General features: G+C 46.9%; 1 protein-coding gene across 2 annotated transcripts in view; it reads right to left on the reverse strand.

Moving 5' to 3' along the window:
- LOC125440723 (sodium channel protein type 5 subunit alpha-like) overlaps positions 1-19291 on the reverse strand; it is a 395791-nt gene that overhangs the window by 165689 nt on the left and 210811 nt on the right. For both annotated transcript variants that reach the window (XM_048510652.1, XM_048510653.1), the window contains exons 12-14: positions 17420-17800; positions 8352-8484; positions 2573-2811 (exon numbers count right to left, since the gene is read on the reverse strand). In XM_048510652.1, coding sequence (XP_048366609.1) covers positions 2573-2811; positions 8352-8484; positions 17420-17800 — 753 coding nt within the window. The remainder of the gene's footprint in view (positions 1-2572; positions 2812-8351; positions 8485-17419; positions 17801-19291) is intronic.

Below are 19291 nucleotides of genomic sequence, written 5' to 3' on the forward strand. Positions count from 1 at the left end.
GACTTTATACCCCATCCTACACTGAAGTCTCAGGGTAGCTTACAAAAATCAAAAGCAACAATGAAAGCATTACCATATAAAACAATCCTAAAAAAATATAGAGCAACCCATCAACATACCTTCCCCTGTCCCAGACCGGCAGCTTTCAGGGGGTGGGGTTGGGGGGATCAAAGGCCGGAGACCTGGGTGAAGCTTCACTTCAGTAACAAAGTTGAAAAATTGCATAACCAAACAAATCTCCAACAGCCAATCAGAAGCCTTGTTGGGAAAAAGCCCTATCTGTCCACTTCTCTTAAGACATTTGCCATCCAAAACATCTCCAGAGATGGAGAACTCACCGCATCCCTGGGTAACTGAACGGCCCTTATTGTTAAAATTTCCCCCCTAATATTGAGTCTTTCTGCACAAATCTCCTGAAATGTTTGTGAAACATTTTCAATCCCCCCCTTTTGCCCACATGCACCCCCTGAAACGATTCCTGCCTTCCATTTTTTGTTTTCCCTGTTTTATCCCCAGTGTGTGGCCAAATCAGTGTTCCACGCTTCACAGCCTCCTGTGCAATTCCTGCTTCTTAGCCTGTGAAGATTAAGAAGAAGAAGAAAAAGAGTTTGGCTTTATATCCCCCCTTTCTCTCCTGCAGGAGACTCAAAGGGGCTGACAATCTCCTTGCCCTTCCCCCCTCACAACAAACACCCTGTGAGGTAGGTGGGGCTGAGGGAGCTCCGAAAAGCTGTGACTAGCCCAAGGTCACCCAGCTGGTGTGTGTGGGAGTGTACATGCTAATCTGAATTCCCCAGATAAGCCTTCACAACTCAAGCGGCAGAGCTGGGAATCAAACCCGGTTCCTCCAGATCAGAGTGCACCTGCTCTTAGCCACTGCTCTTAGCCACTACGCCACTGCCCCCCAAAATCTCAAAAACGCTCTGAAATGCTCCAGAAACAGGGCAAGGAGCTTTTGCAGGCAAAAAGAGAACTCACAACATGTGTCTTAAATGGACAGCACACAAATAAAGTCTTAATAAAATGTTTCAGCCGCAGGGATCACTAGAAAATGGGATGCATTTAAAACGTTTTGAAGCTGTGAATAAACCGTTTCGGGTAATAAAAAAAAAACCTGCGCAGAGCTCCCCCCAAAACGCTTTTATTTCAGTCCTGAAAACGTTTTACTTGTGTTGTGGGGAAAGGATCATTTTTGCTGATATAACCCCACCCTGCATTTCAACCCCTCCTTGCAAGTCCTATTTAGAAGAAGAAGAAGAGTTTGGCTTTATATCCCCCCTTTCTCTCCTGTAGGAGACTCAAAGGGGCTTACAATCTCCTTGCCCTTCCCCCCTCACAACACCCTGTGAGGTAGGTGGGGCTGAGAGAGCTCCGAGAAGCTGTGACTAGCCCAAGGTCACCCAGCTGGCGTGTGTGGGAGTGTACAGGCTAATCTGAATTCCCCAGAGAAGCCTCCACAGTTCAGGCGGCAGAGCTGGGAATCAAACCCGGTTCTTCCAGATTAGATACACGAGCTCTTAACCTCCTACGCCACTGCTGTTCCTTTATTCTTCACTATCAGCTGAAATAGCATCCTACCTTTCTCTAAATAACCACCCGGGAGCCAAAACTCGGTATGGCTCTCCGTCAGGAGGAGGCCCCAACTTGCCGCTTTAGAATCTTTTCGACAGCCTACAGATCTGGCAAACAGAATAAAGCATCGGCCCGATCGTCATTTCTAAATGATATTTTGTGTAGCTGTAAACAAAGATTAACATCTGGACCGAGCAGCCTCCTGGGAATCTGACCAGACTCGTTTTCATCTCCTTCCGTAAAACAAACAAATGCGCCCAGTGCGGGGAAAGGGGCCACTTTGCAAATGTTTTAATGGGAACTGGGATAATAATCATCAATATTTCCGTAGCGTTTGGAACGCTCCCAAATGCTTCACGTGCTTTAGGCAACAATTCAGCGGGTCACGCTGACAGCCAGTGTGCTATAGTGGTTACCAGAAGAAGAAGAAGAAGAAGAAGAAGAGTTTGGATTTATATCCCCCCTTTCTCTCCTGCAGGAGACTCAAAGGGGCTTACAATCTCCTTGCCCTTCCCCACTCACAACAAACATCTCTGAGAAGCTGTGACTAGCCCAAGGTCACCCAGCTGGCGTGTGTGGGAGTGCACAGGCTAATCTGAATTCCCCAGATAAGCCTCCACAGCTCAGGCGGCAGAGCTGGGAATCAAACCCGGTTCCTCCAGATTAGATACACGAGCTCTTAACCTCCTACACCACTGCTGCTCACGTGGAGTCCAATATCTTGGACTTCTTTCATGGACTTCTCAAACATGCCTAAGATGTGGGATCCATTAGAGCCGTGGTGGCGAACCTTTGGCAGTCCCATGTTATGGACTACAATTCCCATGCTGGCAGGGTCTGATGGGAATTGTAGTCCATAACATCTGGACTGCCAAAGGTTCGCCACCACTGCACTAGAGGCACTCAGCTTCATGGGTTGGGTTTCCTCGACCCACTAAAGTCGGCCTCCTCTCTTTTAGTCTGACTGCATGAAACACGAATGACAATGGCGTCTGCTTACCTGATTACCAATGTTGAGGACGTCCTCGAAGTCTTTGGTCATCTTGTAATGATCCATGGCCATGAATAGGGTGTTCAACACAATGCACAGGGTGATGGTGAGGTCGCTGAAGGGGTCCATGATGACAAACTTGACCTTCTGTTTGATCAGCAACCACATCGGGCAAAACTCCCAGATGAGAAACTTGACTGCAAAACGGTTCCAGCAAGGAGGGCACTTCTGTTGAGATTCTTCAAGCTCTAGGGAAGAAGAGGCACACAGCACAACGGCCAGAGTAGGGCCAGGGTAAGAAAGGAAAGTCATGCATTTTCGTGCAGGTGCACAAGGATCTGTTCCATTCATCAGTTCACATATAACTGTGTATTTGTACATTTGGCTGCATATTTGTACATATGGCACTATTTTCTACAATGCTACTGATAGTTAACCAGCTAGTAGAATTTGCCAGCCTTTTTGAGCCTGCAGGCACAGTTGGTATTCCGACATGGTGGGTGCAGCAACAAAATGGCTGCTGCCGAGGGCGGAGCCAGCCACAAAATGCCTGCTATAAATTAACTTCAGTCAGACAGTGTAGATTCTTCTGCTGGCACGGCAACTGTTGCCAGAGCAATATTTAAATAATCTGCACAGCCAATCAAGTCTCCAATAGTCAGACGGAAGCCTTGCTGGGCAAAAATCCCTAGCTGGCCTCACCCACTTCCTAAAAACCCTTGGCAGGTGCCAATGTAACCCCCATGCTCAGAATAGGTTGACCCAGAAAGGGGTGGAGACTCAAAGCAGCAAGAGGCCGCAGAGCTCATTTAGTCTGGAGGAGACAAGGCTACCAGACTCGGACCTTGGTTGCATAAGCCCTTAACACCTTGTTAAGGGTTTTTGTGGTTGTAATGGGTGAGAGTTCTCCTGGAAACCTTCATCATGTTGAATCCTGTTCACCCAGCCCTTGGAGTCTTCAGGAGCCAACCCACTTGCAAAGAAGAATTGGACTTGGCAATATCAGAAGACTGTAACTAGAAGGACTTGAAAATGCAACCTGAACAGGACCTTGAAGTGTGATGTTAAATGTTGATGTTATATGTTATATGTTAAGAAAGTAAACCATTTTGTTTTTAAAAATTGTTGTTGCAAACTCATTCCAAATTCTGCCCCACAGAACCCACAAGCTGAGGTTACACCAACATAGGTATTGGTGGGAGCATCTGTGGGCTACAACTAACGTCATCAGGTACGTGCAGTGGTCCTGACTAGGAAGACATATGCGAGTTACAAAGGGGAAAAAAAGGTAAGCGGCAGGGCCAAAAGGCCATGACAGGCAGAATGTACGGTCTGAGATATAATGATGTAAAATCCAACGGTAATCAAGAAAAGTACAGGGACCTTTCTCAATGGCAGTAATTGGCAATTTCTCTAAGCTACTGAATTCCTATAATGACAAGAGGAATCCTAAGACCAGCTTGTAGAATCATAGAATCATTAGCAGCAAAGCCCATCGTACAAACAAATACAACGGGCTATAGTCAAATGTTGGTCCCCTCCCCCCCACACAGACTCCCCTAACTTTGCAAACGAGCTCTCCTTTCTCAGATACCCCCCCCCCCCACATAGTCCGGCTTCCCTAACTTTGCAAATGGGCTCTTCCGGCTTAGTTATGACTTGAAAGAGTTTGTCCCTGTTCCCAGGTAGGAAGTTCTCAAAGTTCACCTGAGAGACCTAGTAGGGAGAAGCACACTGGAAAGGGAGGGGGGAGTGCATAGCCCTTCCCTGCTGCACTCCCTTCTGGAAGGCTCAACACCTCACCATCAGGGGGAAGCACACCGTGGGGGGGAGAGTGGGGGAGGAGGAGTATATTTCCCCAGTGGTGCAAGGGCTGCCTAAGGGAAGTGTAGTCCTTGCCCTTCTGGGAGGAACTGGAAGCTGGACCCTCCCAGATAGCTGAGGACTACACTTCCCAGCAGCCCTTGCTTTTTCTCATTTGTCGTCAGGAGCACGTTGTTCAATTATAACAGCAGTGCAGGGAGCAGCAGTGGCGTAGGAGGTTAAGAGCTTGTGTATCTAATCTGGAGGAACCAGGTTTGATTCCCAGCTCTGCCACCTGAGCTGTGGAGGCTTATCTGGGGAATTCAGATTAGCCTGTGCACTCCCACACACGCCAGCTGGGTGACCTTGGGCTAGTCACAGCTTCTTGGAGCTCTCTCAGCCCCACCTACCTCACAGGGTGTTTGTTGTGAGGGGGGAAGGGCAAGGAGATTGTAAGCCCCTTTGAGTCTCCTGCGGGAGAGAAAGGGGGGATATAAATCCAAACTCTTCTTCTTCTTCTTTATGATAAGCAAAAGACATAGCCTGTGCACTCCCACACACGCCAGCTGGGTGACCTTGGGCTAGTCACAGTTTCTCGGAACTCTCTCAGCCCCACTTACCCCACAGGGTGTTTGTTGTGAGGGGGGAAGGGCAAGGAGATTGTCAGCCCCTTTGAGTCTCCTGCAGGAGAGAAAGGGGGGATATAAATCCAAACTCCTCCTCCTCCTCCTCCCTCCCTCCCCCTCTCTCTCTTCTCTCTCTTCTCTCTCTCTCTTCTCTCTTCTCTTCTCTTCTCTTCTCTTCTCTTCTTCTTCTTCTTCTTCTTCTTCTTCTTCTTCTTCTTCTTCTTCTTCTTCTTCTTCTTCTTCTTCTTCTTCTTCTTCTTCTTCTTCTTCTTCTATATAGTAAGACAGAGTTGGAAGGGCCATAGAGGCCATCTATTCCAACCCCTGCTCAATGCTGGATCAGCCTCGAGCATTCCTGACAAGTGATCATCCAGCCAGTGCTCAAAGACTGCCAGTGAGTTCACCACCTCCCTCGGCTGCCACTGTTGAACCTGGCTGTACAAAACTGTTCGTGCTAGAATGAAATTCAGACTTCTACCAGTGACCCTACTTCTCGCCTCTTGGCCACAATTGTTAGCACGGCATAACAGAGGGTTAAAAGAAAACCCCTTGTGTCAGCTATATGTCTCTTTCTTACAAGCCTTAACTTTGGAACCTTGTGGCGGTCGCGACAGTCATTGTAAGAGGCGACCCTTTACCGGCGTGTTTGCAGCCTTTGCTGTTTCTGACTTCGACACGGATAAAACAGATGTAAACAAGGGCTGACTTTTCATCTTTGAAAAGCAGGAGGTCACCAGCCATTCACGTAATCTCTCAAAAAATGGAGCGGATGAAAATGTCTCCTTTTCAGCTCGGTGCTACACGTCGGCCGAGGGAGTAAAATGGCCCACATTTGGTTTGGACAATAAGCAACAGACATTTTTAATTCAGGCAGAACGAAGCAAAAAACCATCAGCCAAGGTCTGGGCTGGAACATTTCTGCTACTTTTCTGCCTGCGGGTATATTTTTTGACTTGGGAGAACGCTAAAAGAGAAATCAGCTCTTCCCATATCGAGCCTGATGCCACGCGAACCGTTCCATCGCTGAATCCGACGTACAGCCAGGTTCAGATGAGACATTTCAAAGTACAGCAGACATTTCAGATTTCTCCTCCTTCCAGGAAATCAGCTATGTTGGTCTGCAGCAGAAGAACCATATTTGAGTCCGGCAGCACTTTAGAACCTTGGGTTACCAATCTCCAGGTTTCACCTGGAGATCACCCCTTTGTTCTCCAGACAACAAAAATGAGGAAGAAGAGTTGGATCTATATCCCCTCTTTCTCTCCTATAAAGAGACTCAAAGGGGCTTACAAACTCCTTTCCCTTCCTCCTCCCCCCATAACAAACACCCTGTGAGGTAGGTGGGGCTGAGAGAGCTCTGAAGAACTGTGACTAGCCCAAGGTCACCCAGCTGGCATGTGTTGGAGTGCACAAGTTAATCTGGTCCACCAGATAAGCCTCCACAGCTCAAGTGGCAGAACGGGGAATCAAACCCGGTTCTCCAGATTAGACTGCACCTTAACCACTAGGCCACGCTGGCTCTCTAAACTTCCCTGGAGAAAATGGCTGCTTTGGAGGATGGATTCTTTGGCATTACACCTTGCCAAAGTCCCTCCCCTCCCCCAACCTGCCCTCTCCAGGTTCCCACCCAAAATCTCCAGGTATTTCCCAACCTGACGTGTCAACCTTATTAGAGAGCAACACGATTTTTGGCATTTCCTGAGTCAAAGCTCCGGAAAGCTCATTTCCCAAAATTCTTATTGGTCTCTTAAGATGCTGCTGGATTCCAATCTAGCACTCATCCTTTTAGAGTTTCAGGCATTCTTATATCTTCAATGCTGTGCTGTGATGAAAGGGCTGTAAAATGTTGTTTTGGTTGTACTAACAGAAGCAGCGTTTCAGCGCCACGGGAACAAAGGAACGGCAACGACGCAGAGTCACAGGCTTCACACGCCAAAGACCTCGAGGTTCACTTCTGAGCTACTCTACTTAAAAGGAGCTCCGTCACAGCCGGGCTGGGAAAGACCTTGGTCTTCCCAAGACGGCGAAGAGCAGCTGCCCATCAGAGGAGGCCGCGTGAATCGAGACGGACAAATGCGCTGAGTCAGGGCAGCCGCATCTGTTTGGAATTCTTAGCAGCCTTTTATACAAAGCTTATACAGAGCACACAATATTACACATACACGCTTCCAGCTTAGGGGAAAAATATGGAGGAGTACAAGTCTTTGTGTCTGAAGCTCAGTGTCAGATTTCCAAGGCATTTAGAGGTGTCTTGGAAGACTGGGGGAACTCCAAGCTTATGTAGGAGGGAGAACTACAAAACTTAATGGCAATGCTGTTCTTCGATGGGACTAAAGCCCCTTTTCGATCTTTAATACTTCGACATTCCTAACTCACGGAGCAGAAGACCAAGCGATGCACGAAGCTCTTGATACACACGAGGACCATTTTGTGCCAACAGGGTCACACGTGTGTTTTGCAGCTTCTGCACATGCTAAGCCCAGATTTTTTTTTTTTTACAGTATTTGCACGTGTGCTTACCGAATCTGGAAAATACGCCCTATTTGCATGAAGCGGAGAATGCAAATATTGAGAAGATTGCACGGGGCTCCCCTTTCAGTTCATCAGGTGGGAACACCCAAAAACAACGGAAAAGGACTGGCACAAACCCTTTGGTTAAAAATAAGGAGTGGGGAGTCGTCACCTTTCATTGATCCCATTGCCTCTGTCATCAGGACAAAGTAAAGCAAACACAGTTTAAATGTGTTGTTTTTAAAATAGGCAGAATGTATTCAAGCATGTTCATCGCTACCAACTTGCCTGCTGCTCTGTCATTGCATTCCCCCGTTCCTCAGCGGAGTATGTCTTTTGGTGTTGCCTCCTGACACTGGTATTTGCAGGTTGACTGCCTTTGAATTTGGAGGTTCTGTTCAGTCACCAAGGCCAGTAGCCAGAGATAGACTTATCCTCCGTAAATCTGTCTGATCCCCAACAGCTTGTGAGAGTTTGTGGAGTCCTACTCTGCATTCGAGGCTAGCCACACTGTGTTTAAGGGCAGCTGGGAAAGAGGCAGGAAAAAGTATTCACTGCTCGGGCTCCTGTGGGGTTAAATGGAGAGATGCAGTAGAGCAGGGGTGTCAAACTCACGGCCCTCCAGATGTTCCTGAACTACAATTCCCATCAGTCCCTCCCAACATGAGCATTGGCTAGACCGGCAAGGGCTGATGGGAATCGTAGTTCATGAACATCTGGAGGGCCGCGAGTTTGACACCTGCGAAGTAGAGGTTGGGACAGTGTCTTCAGCTGGCCCTTCTTGCTAGATGGTCCCTGATTCTCTGATTGTACACGGGGCTCAGCTCAACTTCAAGAGGGCCTCTTACCTTCCATGGCACTAGTGATGATGCTGACGGCACTCACAGCTCGCTGCCTTTGAAAATGTCCCTCCGAGTGATCCACGGACAGGCGTTGGGGAGACAAAAGGTGTTTCTTGCTCACTTCTTCTGACAGAGTGGTCTGTTGAGGCAAACAGTTAATTGTACACACACAGTCCACACACGCACACAAACACACACACACCGTTTCTAAATAGCCAGCAATCTGCATTTGCTTGCCCTCTTTTGGCTCTGCCTTCATAAGTTGCAGAGCCTTGGATTTAGGAGCGGAACCTCCAGAGCACAGGTGTCAAACTTGCGGCCCTCCAGATGTTATGGACTACATCTCCCATCATCCCCTGCCAGCATGATGCTGGCAGGGGATGATGGGAACTGTAGTCCATAACATCTGGAGGGCCACGAGTTTGACACCTATGCTCCAGAGGAAGAGAGATTCTCAGGTCTGGAGTCACTACAAATAGGAGCCTCACTATATATATAGAGCCTCACTATATAGTTTCAGGTGTGCCGTTGTGTTGTTCTGCAGGTGCTAAAGACCTTGGGCGTGGCTCAAGGGACCAGCTGAAAGGAAAGAGCCAACAGGATTTTTGCCCTTTGACAGTTAGTTCACGGCTAGCAGGCAGTATTCACGGTTAACCAAAAACTGAATCCTGACACACCCTCAGCAAAATGTTGTTCTGGTTTATTTTCTGTTGAATTGGAATAGAGGGCAGGCTAATCAAATTTGCAGGTGACAGGGTGGGTAGCTAATACCCCAGAGGACAGGTCAGAATTCAAAATGACCTGAACAGATTAGGTAGCTGGGTCAAAACTAACCAAATGAATTTTAGCAGAGATAAATGTAAAATGCTACACTTAGGCAGAAAAAAAATAAAAATGCACAGATGACAGATGAATGACACCTTGCTTGACAGCAGTACATGTGAAAGGCATCTGGGAGGCCACAAATTGAACATGAGTCAGCAGTGTGATGGGGCAGCCAAGAAGGCCAATGCAGTTCTGGGCTGCATCCACAGAAGTATAGTGCCTAGATCAAGAAACGTAATAGTATCTCTCTGTTCTGCACTGGGCAGACCTTATTTGGAATACTGTGTCCAGTTCTGGGCACCGAAATTCAAGAAGGATACTGACAAGTTGGAATGAGTCCAGAGACGAGTGATCAAAATAGTGAAAGGTCTGCAATCCATGCCCTACAAGGAGAGACTTAGAGAACTGTGTATGTTTAATGTATTGTCGAAGGCTTTCACAGCTGGAATCACTGGGGCGCTGTGTGGTTTCCGGGCTGTATGGCCGTGTTCTAGCAGCATTCTCTCCTGATGTTTCACCTGCATCTGTGGCTGGCATCTTCAGAGGATCTGATAGTAGGAATGGAAAGCAAGTGGAGTATATATACTGTGAGGTCAAAAGGTGAGGCCATCTGAATAGAGTAGCCTGGCATGTGAGTCACAAAGAAGTCTGTAGCATGTGAATAACAATGAAGATAGCAAGGTCAATAGGTGAATGCATCTGAATAGAAGTATCTTCGTCTTTGTTCCCTTTGATTGCTATTGTCTATAGTTGTCCTGTGTTTGTGTGGAGCTGATTAGTCACTGTCTTGATTCTAGAGTTTTTCAACACTGGCAGCCAAATTCTGTTCATTTTCATGGTTTCTTCCTTCCTGAAACCATCATCAATCTGACTGAGAGGCAACTCTCTGGTGACAAAGTATCCATCTTAGCCAAAGGAGGAAACTTTGCTGTTACCACCACCAGAATTCCAGTAGAAAGCATCATTGCTAATGTGGAATCAGTGGTTTATGCTTTTGATGGTAAGCAATAACAGTAACTTAAGCACTGCTGTAAACATCTGTAAAGAGCCTAACTACTATGTTTTGGACCAACAGAAGTTTTCAAACTGTCTTCAAGGAGAGCCCCACATAGAACATGCTACAGTAGTCAGGTCTGGATGTTACCAAATCTCTCCATTACCAAGTTATGTGGATGTTACCAAGTTGCCACAGGTACAGTAACTGGCTACACTATGCTCTGAGAGCCAGGCACACTGATAGAAGCCTGCAAACATTAGATAACCTCCAATGAATGTGAGAAATAAGGCAGCACGTGTAGTGGCCTAACAGCCAGAGGTCGAGAGCCAGTATGGTACAATGGTTAAGAGCAGGTGAACTCTAATCTGGAGAACAGGGTTCGATTCCCCAGTCCTCCACATGAGCAGTTGACTCTTATCTGATGAACTGGATTTGTTTCCCTGCTCCTCCACATGAAACCTGCTGGGTGACATTTTGGGCCAGTCACAGTTCTCGCCGAACTCTCTCAGCCCCACCTATCTCACAAGATGTCTGTTGTGGGGAGAGGAAGGGAAAGCAGTTTGCAAGCCGCTTTGAAACTCCTTACAGGAGAGAAAGGCAGGTTTTAAATCCCAATTCTTCTTCTTCTTCTTCTTCTTCTTCTTCTTCTTCTTCTTCTTCTTCTTCTTCTTCTTCTTCTTCTTCTTCTTCTTCTTCTTCTTCTTCTTCTTCTTCTCTCTCTCCTTCCTCCTTCTCCTCCTCCTCCTCCTTCTTTTCTCCTCCTCCTCCTTCTTCTTTCTTCTCTCTTCTTCCTCTTCCTTCTCGTCTCTTCTTCTTTCTTCTCTCTTCCTCCTGTTCCTTCTTCCCTCCTCCTCCCCCCTCCTCCGCCTCCTCCTCCCTCTTCTCCTCCCTCCTCTCCTCCCTCCTCTTCTTCTTCTTCTTCTTCTTCTTCTCCTTCTCCTCCTCCCCCTCCTCCTCCTCTCCTCCTCCTCCTCCTCCTCCTCTTCTTCTTCTTCTCTTCCTCTTCCTCGTCCTCTCTTCTTCTTCTTCTCCTGTTCCTCTTCCTCCTCCCTCCCCCCCCCCCCTCCCTCCCTCCCTGCTCCCTCCCTCCCTCCCCCCTCCCCCCCTCCCCCCTCCCTCCCTCCCTCCCTCCCTGCTCCCTCCCTCCCTCCCTGCTCTCTGCCTCCCTCCCTGCTCCCTCCCTCCTCCTCCTCCTTCATGTACACCCAGGGAAGAAAGGGAAGGGGCAGTTCTTTGCTCCCCAAGCTGTCCAAGCCCTGGCCCAAGATAACATCATTCATCCACCAACCCATACACAGCCTACCAATAAAATCTAGGTAAGAAAAAGTGTCAACAAATCGGTGGAAGCACAAACGCGCACCCGGGGGCTGTGTTGGTGGGTGACAGCTATCCCTCTCTCGCTTATTTGTGCGATTGCAAATGTTTCCCGCTTGAATTGGCCTAACCTTGTGGGGACAAATTTATCGTTCTGCAATTTACATGTAAATGAAGATCTACAGCCCCATACAGGGAGCCCCTCTTCTGAGAGATTGCCATCAGAAAGCACAGAGAGAGGAAAACGGAGAAAACGCAGCCTACAAGCGACATTTGGGTACTGGTGCAGTTTTTGTTTACCATGTATAGCGAGACTCTTTTCAAACACTAACTGGGAAGCGGGTATTTTTAGCGAGGCCAGAGTGTAAGCAGAGTGGAAGAATGGGCTCACACGAATGTCTGAGTCCTCAACTGAAACCTAAAATGCGGCATCCCAGAATGATGTCATAAGGGAGGTCTTAAAGACAGGCTGACTGCCGACTAAGGCTATGTGGACATCTCCCTACCAGCGTGGGGTAGTGGTTAAGAGCAGGTGGATTCTAATCTGGAGAACTGGTTTGATTCCCCACTCCTCCACCTAAGTGGCAGAGGCTTAGCTGGTGAACCAGATGTGATTCTGCACTTCTACATTCCTGCTATGTGACCTGGGGCTAGTCACAGTTCTTTGGAACTCTCTCAGCCCCACCTGCCTCACAAGGGGTCTGTTCTGGGGAGAGGAAGGGAAAGGAGCCTGTAAGCCACCTTGAGTCTTCTTACAGGAGAGAAAGGTGGGGTATAAATCCAAACTCTTCTTCTTAAAAAAAAAAAAAAAGTTGCTGAGTTTATCAAAATTCTTGTTTCTGCCCTTGAAGTTCCTCCGGGGTTTCTCCACATTTTCTGTGCCATTTTGCTTCGTGTAAAATTCACTGGCAAGGGCAACGTTACCCCAAGTCTTAAGGTTGCCAACTTCCAGCTGGCCCCCAGAACCCCCTTGGGGAATCCACAGAGGAGTCAATTACATAGGAGAAAAGCCTAAACTTTACACCACGTTGATTCCAGATAAGATTTTGCTGGAACTTCCTCTCTGCGTGCCGAACATAGTCATCTGTCCATTTTGGCAGGGCTGAGGTTTTGTTTTTGTTTTCCAATCTTGACCTCTGCAAATGTTTCTGACTGACACATGGAGTCCAACAGGTGTGATTCCAGTAGGGGTAGATCTGCATCCCACAAGTCCTTTTTTAAAAAACAAGGCAGGAAGTTCCTGGTGGAGCAGGCCGCCTTCCTGATGTAACTGTTTAACTGCAGGGCAGCTTGGAAAAAAATTTGACAAGCAAACAGGAAGAGCAGCTTGGGACGGGGCACCCAGGCACCCAAACATACGTAGATACAAAGAGGAGCAGCGGAGTTCTGTGTTAATTTTGATAGCAAATAGATGGGTGCACTGTGGATGACTCAAGATGATGCCCCAAGAGGTCTCATGATGAAGGCAACGGAGGTAATACATGGCTGTTCCACCAGGCCTTTTCCAACTAGCCACCCGGATTATTCAAATGCACTATAACTGTGGTGGCGAACCTTTGGCACTCCAGATGTTATGGACTACAATTCCCATCAGCCCCTGCCAGCATGGCCAGTTGGCCATGGTGGCAGGGGGTGATGGGAATTGTAGTCCATAACATCTGGAGTGCCAAAGGTTCGCCACCACTGCACTATAACATATTTTCAGTCTCTGGGGGGGAGGAGGTAAGGGTGGAAGATGGGAAGGAGGAATTCATGTTATTAGATTACCCCCATCACATCGTTTATTTTAAATGTTTTGATTATTTAAATCGGGTTAATTTTAAATTTGGATTTATATTTTAATGTTTGGGGAATGTTTAATTATGTTGTAACTGGCCCAGAGCCCTCTGGGGACAGGGCGGGATATAACTCCAAAAATAAAGAAATAAAATATCTTCGTTTACTTCACAAATATGGACAGAAATTAGGACCCCATTGAAACGACAACAAAAAACCACACAGGGCTTTTATGCCTGTGTAGTCATAGGCTCGTTCTGCACATGCAGAATAATGCACTTTCAAACTGCTTTCAGTGCTCTTTGAAACTGTGCGGAATAGCAAAATCCACTTGCAAACAGTTGTGAAAGTGGTTTGAAAACGCATTATTTTGCGTGTGCGGAAGGGGACATACTTTCCCTTTGGGTTTGATTCTCAGTTATGCAACTGTTTCCCCCTCTTCAGCAGTCATCCCATCCTCAGATCGGAGAATCCCTGTGGTTTCTAAAAGCTCTTAAAGTGTGACCTTTTCTCTCTGTTCACAGGGAGAGCAAAGGAGATCATGCCAGCATCAGTGAGTGATTTGAAGGGCTTTCTTTCTATCTTTTTTATTTAAACGCTTTGGGACAAATGCTTGAGCAACAGACCCTTGAAATTGACATGAGATTTATAGCCTAGCAAAGTGATGCTAGACCACAGATGTCCCCACCCCCAAAGGCAACAGGCAACCTCCCACAAGGGAGGTTGTTGGATCTGACTGCCTTGCATTCAGCAGGCATGGAATTCTGGGGGAGCTCAATGAACATTCTGAAAGTGACAGCTGGAGACTGTCTGACTCTGACTGAGGAAAGATGTTGTTCAGTGTTCTGTTAACTACAGCTATGTAAAAGCTCCGCCTGAAAGTTTAATACTGTAAACTATGCTTTGTTATGGTAACCAAATTGTAACCAAATGAAGAACTGTAAATGTATCAACATATAAGTGTCACTTCGTTTATGTTACTTTGTTTATGTATGTTTGTATGTGTGTGTATACACATTTTTCTCTCAGTATAAACAAAGTTCTTTTGTTTATGGTTTCTGAGGTAAAAAGGCTGGTCTTTACCAAGATAACTGTTCTTATTTAAAGGGGCACACAAGCTACATTCTGCTTGTTATACATACATACATACATACATACATACATACATACATACATACATACATACATACATACATACAGACATACAGACATACAGACAGACAGACAGACAGACAAAAGCCTTAAAATAAGTCTGAGGGCTAGGTGTGCCCAGTCATATTTAACTGTCATGTGTTCTCCTCAGGGTATTTTAGTAATTGGAATTATTGTTGGGAAGTGTGTGAAATGATTTCTACTAAAGAATTATTAGCACTTTTTCCAGACTACAATTCCCAGGATGCTCTGGGGGAAGCCATGATGGCCCCCGACTTGAATAAAAACCATTCATGGGCAGGGTGGATAAATCTTCTGACTGCAACCTTTCTTGTAAAAAATATGCAGCACTGACGAGTGCGCAACTCTGAATTATGTCAGTTTAGTCTGATTCTTAAAGGCCTTGGGGTTAGGGCCATTTAACTTCCAGTTCATTTTTGCCGGGCCTTCACCAATTAAACCCCGAACCTGTTTTTTCCGACGCGCGAGCGTCCTTCCTTCTGCATCATCAAAATGAGCATCTGTTGCTATAGCACCTCGGTGAAATTTCCTAGACGACTACAGAGGTGCCAAGAGTGTTTTCCGTTGGCTGCCCACTCCGGTTAATTTCCAGCAGACTTTTATTTTATTTCGTTGTGCTAAAGCAGACAGCGGTGTCAGCGAGGAAGCCCTAGCAGAGGTTCCTTAGTCACTGCGGTACCTGAAACTAATAAAGCACCAGCAGGGCCGATGCCAAGGGAAGATTCCTCAATGGGATTTAAACCAATACCTCTTTGTTAATACTAAGTGTTCTCATCTCCTGCCGACTGAAGTGGGTGTCGAGAGCCCCGCGCTTAGCTTGGAGGCACAACAGCTGTAAATGAGCAAAACGAAGAACCACTAAGCTGCTAATGGGCTTCAGACGTGGTTCAGAGACCGCATTAATGAATACACAAATAAATATAGGATTGTTCATAAGTGGCGCACTTCACAGTTGGCATTTGAAGGAAAAGGTTACGTCGGATACAGGCGGAGCCGGAGCAGTTCCATTTTGAAACGCTTCGCGTGAAGTTTAAACAGAAAATAAACAGACAAAAAGTGAAAAGGAATAGAAGCGGCTCATAGTTCTGTTAGACTTGTGTTGTCCTAGCCATTTCGTTTCCTTCTTGCATTTCCATAATGAAAGAGCATCCTTTCCGTGGTTAGGATGGGGGTGGGGGTGGGGGATGAAGAAAAAAAAGCCGCTGTGGCAATGCTGTAACATCATTTCCACAGCAAAACCAGAAGTTATGTTTTGCCACTCTAGGATTCAGTGGGAAATCTATGATAAAACCAGGTAGCGTGATGTCACTTCTGGGTTTGGCCCAGAAACGATGCCATGCAGTCGTGACGGTTTCCCTCCCAGACTCCCACCGGCGGGCAACCCTATTCAAGCAAAGAACCAGGACTGGCAAGCAGAAAGCACGTCGTGGCAACAGCTTTTCACGGGATACATCCTTGGCTTTCACTGGACAATATCTGGCCCTCATAAATATACCAAGAAAGGTTTGGGGGCATTTTATACCCTTAGCCCCACTGACTTAACCCCATTACTCCCAACCAAATCCAATCCAATCTTTCTTTGACCAGCATAAGACAAATGACATATAGGATAGTTAGCATAGAGGATAACACATATTACAACAGTAAGTATAAATACTAAAAGTGACACAAAACTTAAAAGGGGGACTGTCACCCTCAAGTTTTAATAGGATTTTACACATATGAATTGCATATGGTTTGGGGTGCTGTGTGGTTTCCGGGCTGTAGGGCCGTGTTCTAGCAGCATCCTCTCCTGACGTTTCGCCTGCATCTGTGGCTGGCATCTTCAGAGGATCTTCTGTGGCTGTGGCTGGCATCTTCAGAGGATCCTTCAGAAGATGCCAGCCACAGATGCAGGCGAAACGTCAGGAGAGAATGCTGCTAGAACACGGCCATACAGCCCGGAAACCACACAGCACCCCAGTGATTCCGGCCGTGAAAGCCTTCGACAATACATTGCATATGGTTTGTCTTATGCATTTATGGAATCTGTTGGCATCCACCCTGAGTCACCAGGGAAGAGTGACCTATAAAACCAGTAAAAACAAAATTTAAAAATAAACAATAAAATGGTTAAATTAAGTGTTATAGCTATCATGTCACTAAGCCTACTTTGTTGCCTAGATGATCCTGCAACGTATCTTGAGGGCTGTTATTCGGAACTCGGTGTCTGTACAAAATTGTTCTGTATATCCTGGGAATCTATACAACAGTGGCGAAATAAAACTAATGTGTATTTTTATAAAACTGACAGTGGAGAAGCACGTGTTGTGCTGTTTCTACGCGCTCGGGTCCAAAGGGACTTTTCCTCTCCTGATAAACAGCCTTCCTGTATCAGCCTTCCAGTGTAAAAGATTTCTGTTGTTTGGTCACTTCAAGATTAGTTAAGTACATCATAGGAGAGATAGGCCCCTTCCGCACACGCAGAATAATGCACTTTCAATCCACTTTCACAACTGTTTGCAAGCGAATTTTGCTACTCTGCACAGTAAAATCCAACTGCAAAGTGAATTGAAAGTGGATTGAAAGTGCATTATTCTGCATGTGTGGAAGGGACCACGAAGCACCTGTTAGATTCACTGGTTAACCAAGAATTTTCTATGGACCCAAATTCCCCATTCAACAAGGGATTATGTTTTGTGCCTTTGAGGATATGGGACCACTGGGATTCTCGTTGACTCCTAAAATCTCAAGAACAGAAGCATCCCACTGTCTGAGAACGCACCATAAACTTATTCAAGATGAAACCTTTATCTTCATTCACTGTCTGAATGATCAAGCCATACACATAACATCATTCACGCATACAAGGGTCAATAAACGGCTTGCAAAACCACGGGACGGACTGTCAAACACCTGCCAGTCTCAATATATGGTTGGTGTATTACATTTGGCACAGTGGGTCACAGCGGGAGCCCGACTTCTGTGCAACGAAGAAAAACAGACTCACCGAATCGCCCATTCCAGATTTCTCCATAATAACTGGGGACAACAGGTTATCAGTTGGAGATGTTGGGTCCGGACTTCCCCCTCCTCCGATGAGCGACACCACGCCGTTGCAGTCCACCGAGGAGTTCCTCTTGCCGTTGAGCGTGCAGTTGGGCGAACTGTGACTCATCTGACTCTGCACACTGAGGCGCCTCCCGTTCCTCGGGACGAGCAAGGATCCACGCTGGCTTTCGCTCTCCCCCGCCGTGCTGATGTCGTCGTCAGCAAAGTCGGCTTCTGAGCCCATGTCCCTGCTGCGCAAGCGGAAGCTGAAGACGCTCCCATGGCTGGCCTTCCGCTTCACCGAATTTTCCAGCGAACCGGAGGTGAAACCCAGGACGGTCTTGAAGGACCCAGAAGAGAAGGAGACAGGAAAGAGGGAAAAGACGTGAATTTCATGTTGTTGCTGTTTGGAGGTATGAAGGTTATTCATTCTTCCACCTGTATTTTCTACAGATGGGTATCATCTAGTTTTGTTTTTGGAAAAACTTTGGACCCAACAGAAAGCATTAAGCTTTTATCTTCCAGTGTGGGCTCCCAAAGTTTCCTCCCTTCTCTGTTTGCCTCTGGCCCCTTTCCGGACGTACAGAATAATGTGCATTCAATCCACTTTCACAACTGTTTGCAAGTGGATTTTGCTATTCCGCATACTAAAATCCAGCTTCAAGGTGCACTGAAAGTGGATTGAAAGGGCATTATTCTGCATGTGTGGAAGGGGTCTCTGTGCTGGCAACTGGCAGGTAGAAACTGAATTTGTCCTTCTTTGTATATACTTCTGCTGTTGTTTTCAGCTCACAATGTTACCAGTCCACACTGGCCCCACTAGAGGCCTTTCATGCAGGTGGAGCAGGACAAATAAAGTCCCCACTCACAGGACTTTTACAGTCACATATGGGCACAAATAACCAAGAAAGTAGACAAAAGGCCTAATAGGATGAATACTAATGGATTTTGGCAGAAAGTGCCGTGAAGCTGACTTATGGTGATCCCATAAGCAGAAGTGGGATCCAGCAGGTTCTCACAGGTTCCTGAGAGTAGGTTACTAATTATTTGTGTGTGCCGAGAGGGGGTTACTAATTGGGTGCATTTTTTTTTTTTTGCCAGACGCGATTTTTTTTGCCTTAGTTAAATGCCTCAGCAGTAGGGCGCAGAACTTGAAGCAGTCTAGCAGGAGGTGCACCGGCGTGCGTGGCAGCCTGCGTCTGCGTGCATTCGTTTCCCGCCCAAGGACCAGCACAGCAGCTGCGTCCTTGCCACAGCCCCGCCCAGGAATGCCCCACCCCCAGATTGCCCGGTTACGCCCCCGTCGTGCCCCGCCCAACCCCATTGGCGCTACGCCACAGTTTGAATCCCACCACCATGGAAACCTGTTACTAAACTTTTTGGATCCCACCACTGCCCATAAGGTTTTCAAGGCAAGAGAAGTTCAGAGGTGGTTTGCCGTTGCCTGCCTCCATGTCAGCGGAGAGAGTTCTGAGAGAACTGTGACCGGTCTAAAGTTACCCAGCATGCTTCACGGGGGAGGACTGGGAAAACAAACCTGATTCTCCAGACACCCCGCCGGCCTTCCTCAGTGATACAAATTGTTATAAGTAAAACTATTCAAAAGACAACATTTCTGGGTGTATTTTTGCTTTCTGTATGCGGGCTTGACTGATTCCTGTGAAGTAACAGGGGAAAGGAATGGAGGGAAATGGCAACACGGAAGGAAAAACATATATTTCCAATCTGGGTTTCTATTAAAAACCCCTTTTGGCAATACAACGAATGAAGGCAAGATAGACTTTATCTGCACAAAGATGCTCTTTCCAAAAGGTGTCAACTGTCCCTTCGC

The sequence above is a fragment of the Sphaerodactylus townsendi genome, linkage group LG11, assembly GCF_021028975.2.
Source record: "Sphaerodactylus townsendi isolate TG3544 linkage group LG11, MPM_Stown_v2.3, whole genome shotgun sequence".
Taxonomy (NCBI): domain Eukaryota; kingdom Metazoa; phylum Chordata; class Lepidosauria; order Squamata; family Sphaerodactylidae; genus Sphaerodactylus; species Sphaerodactylus townsendi.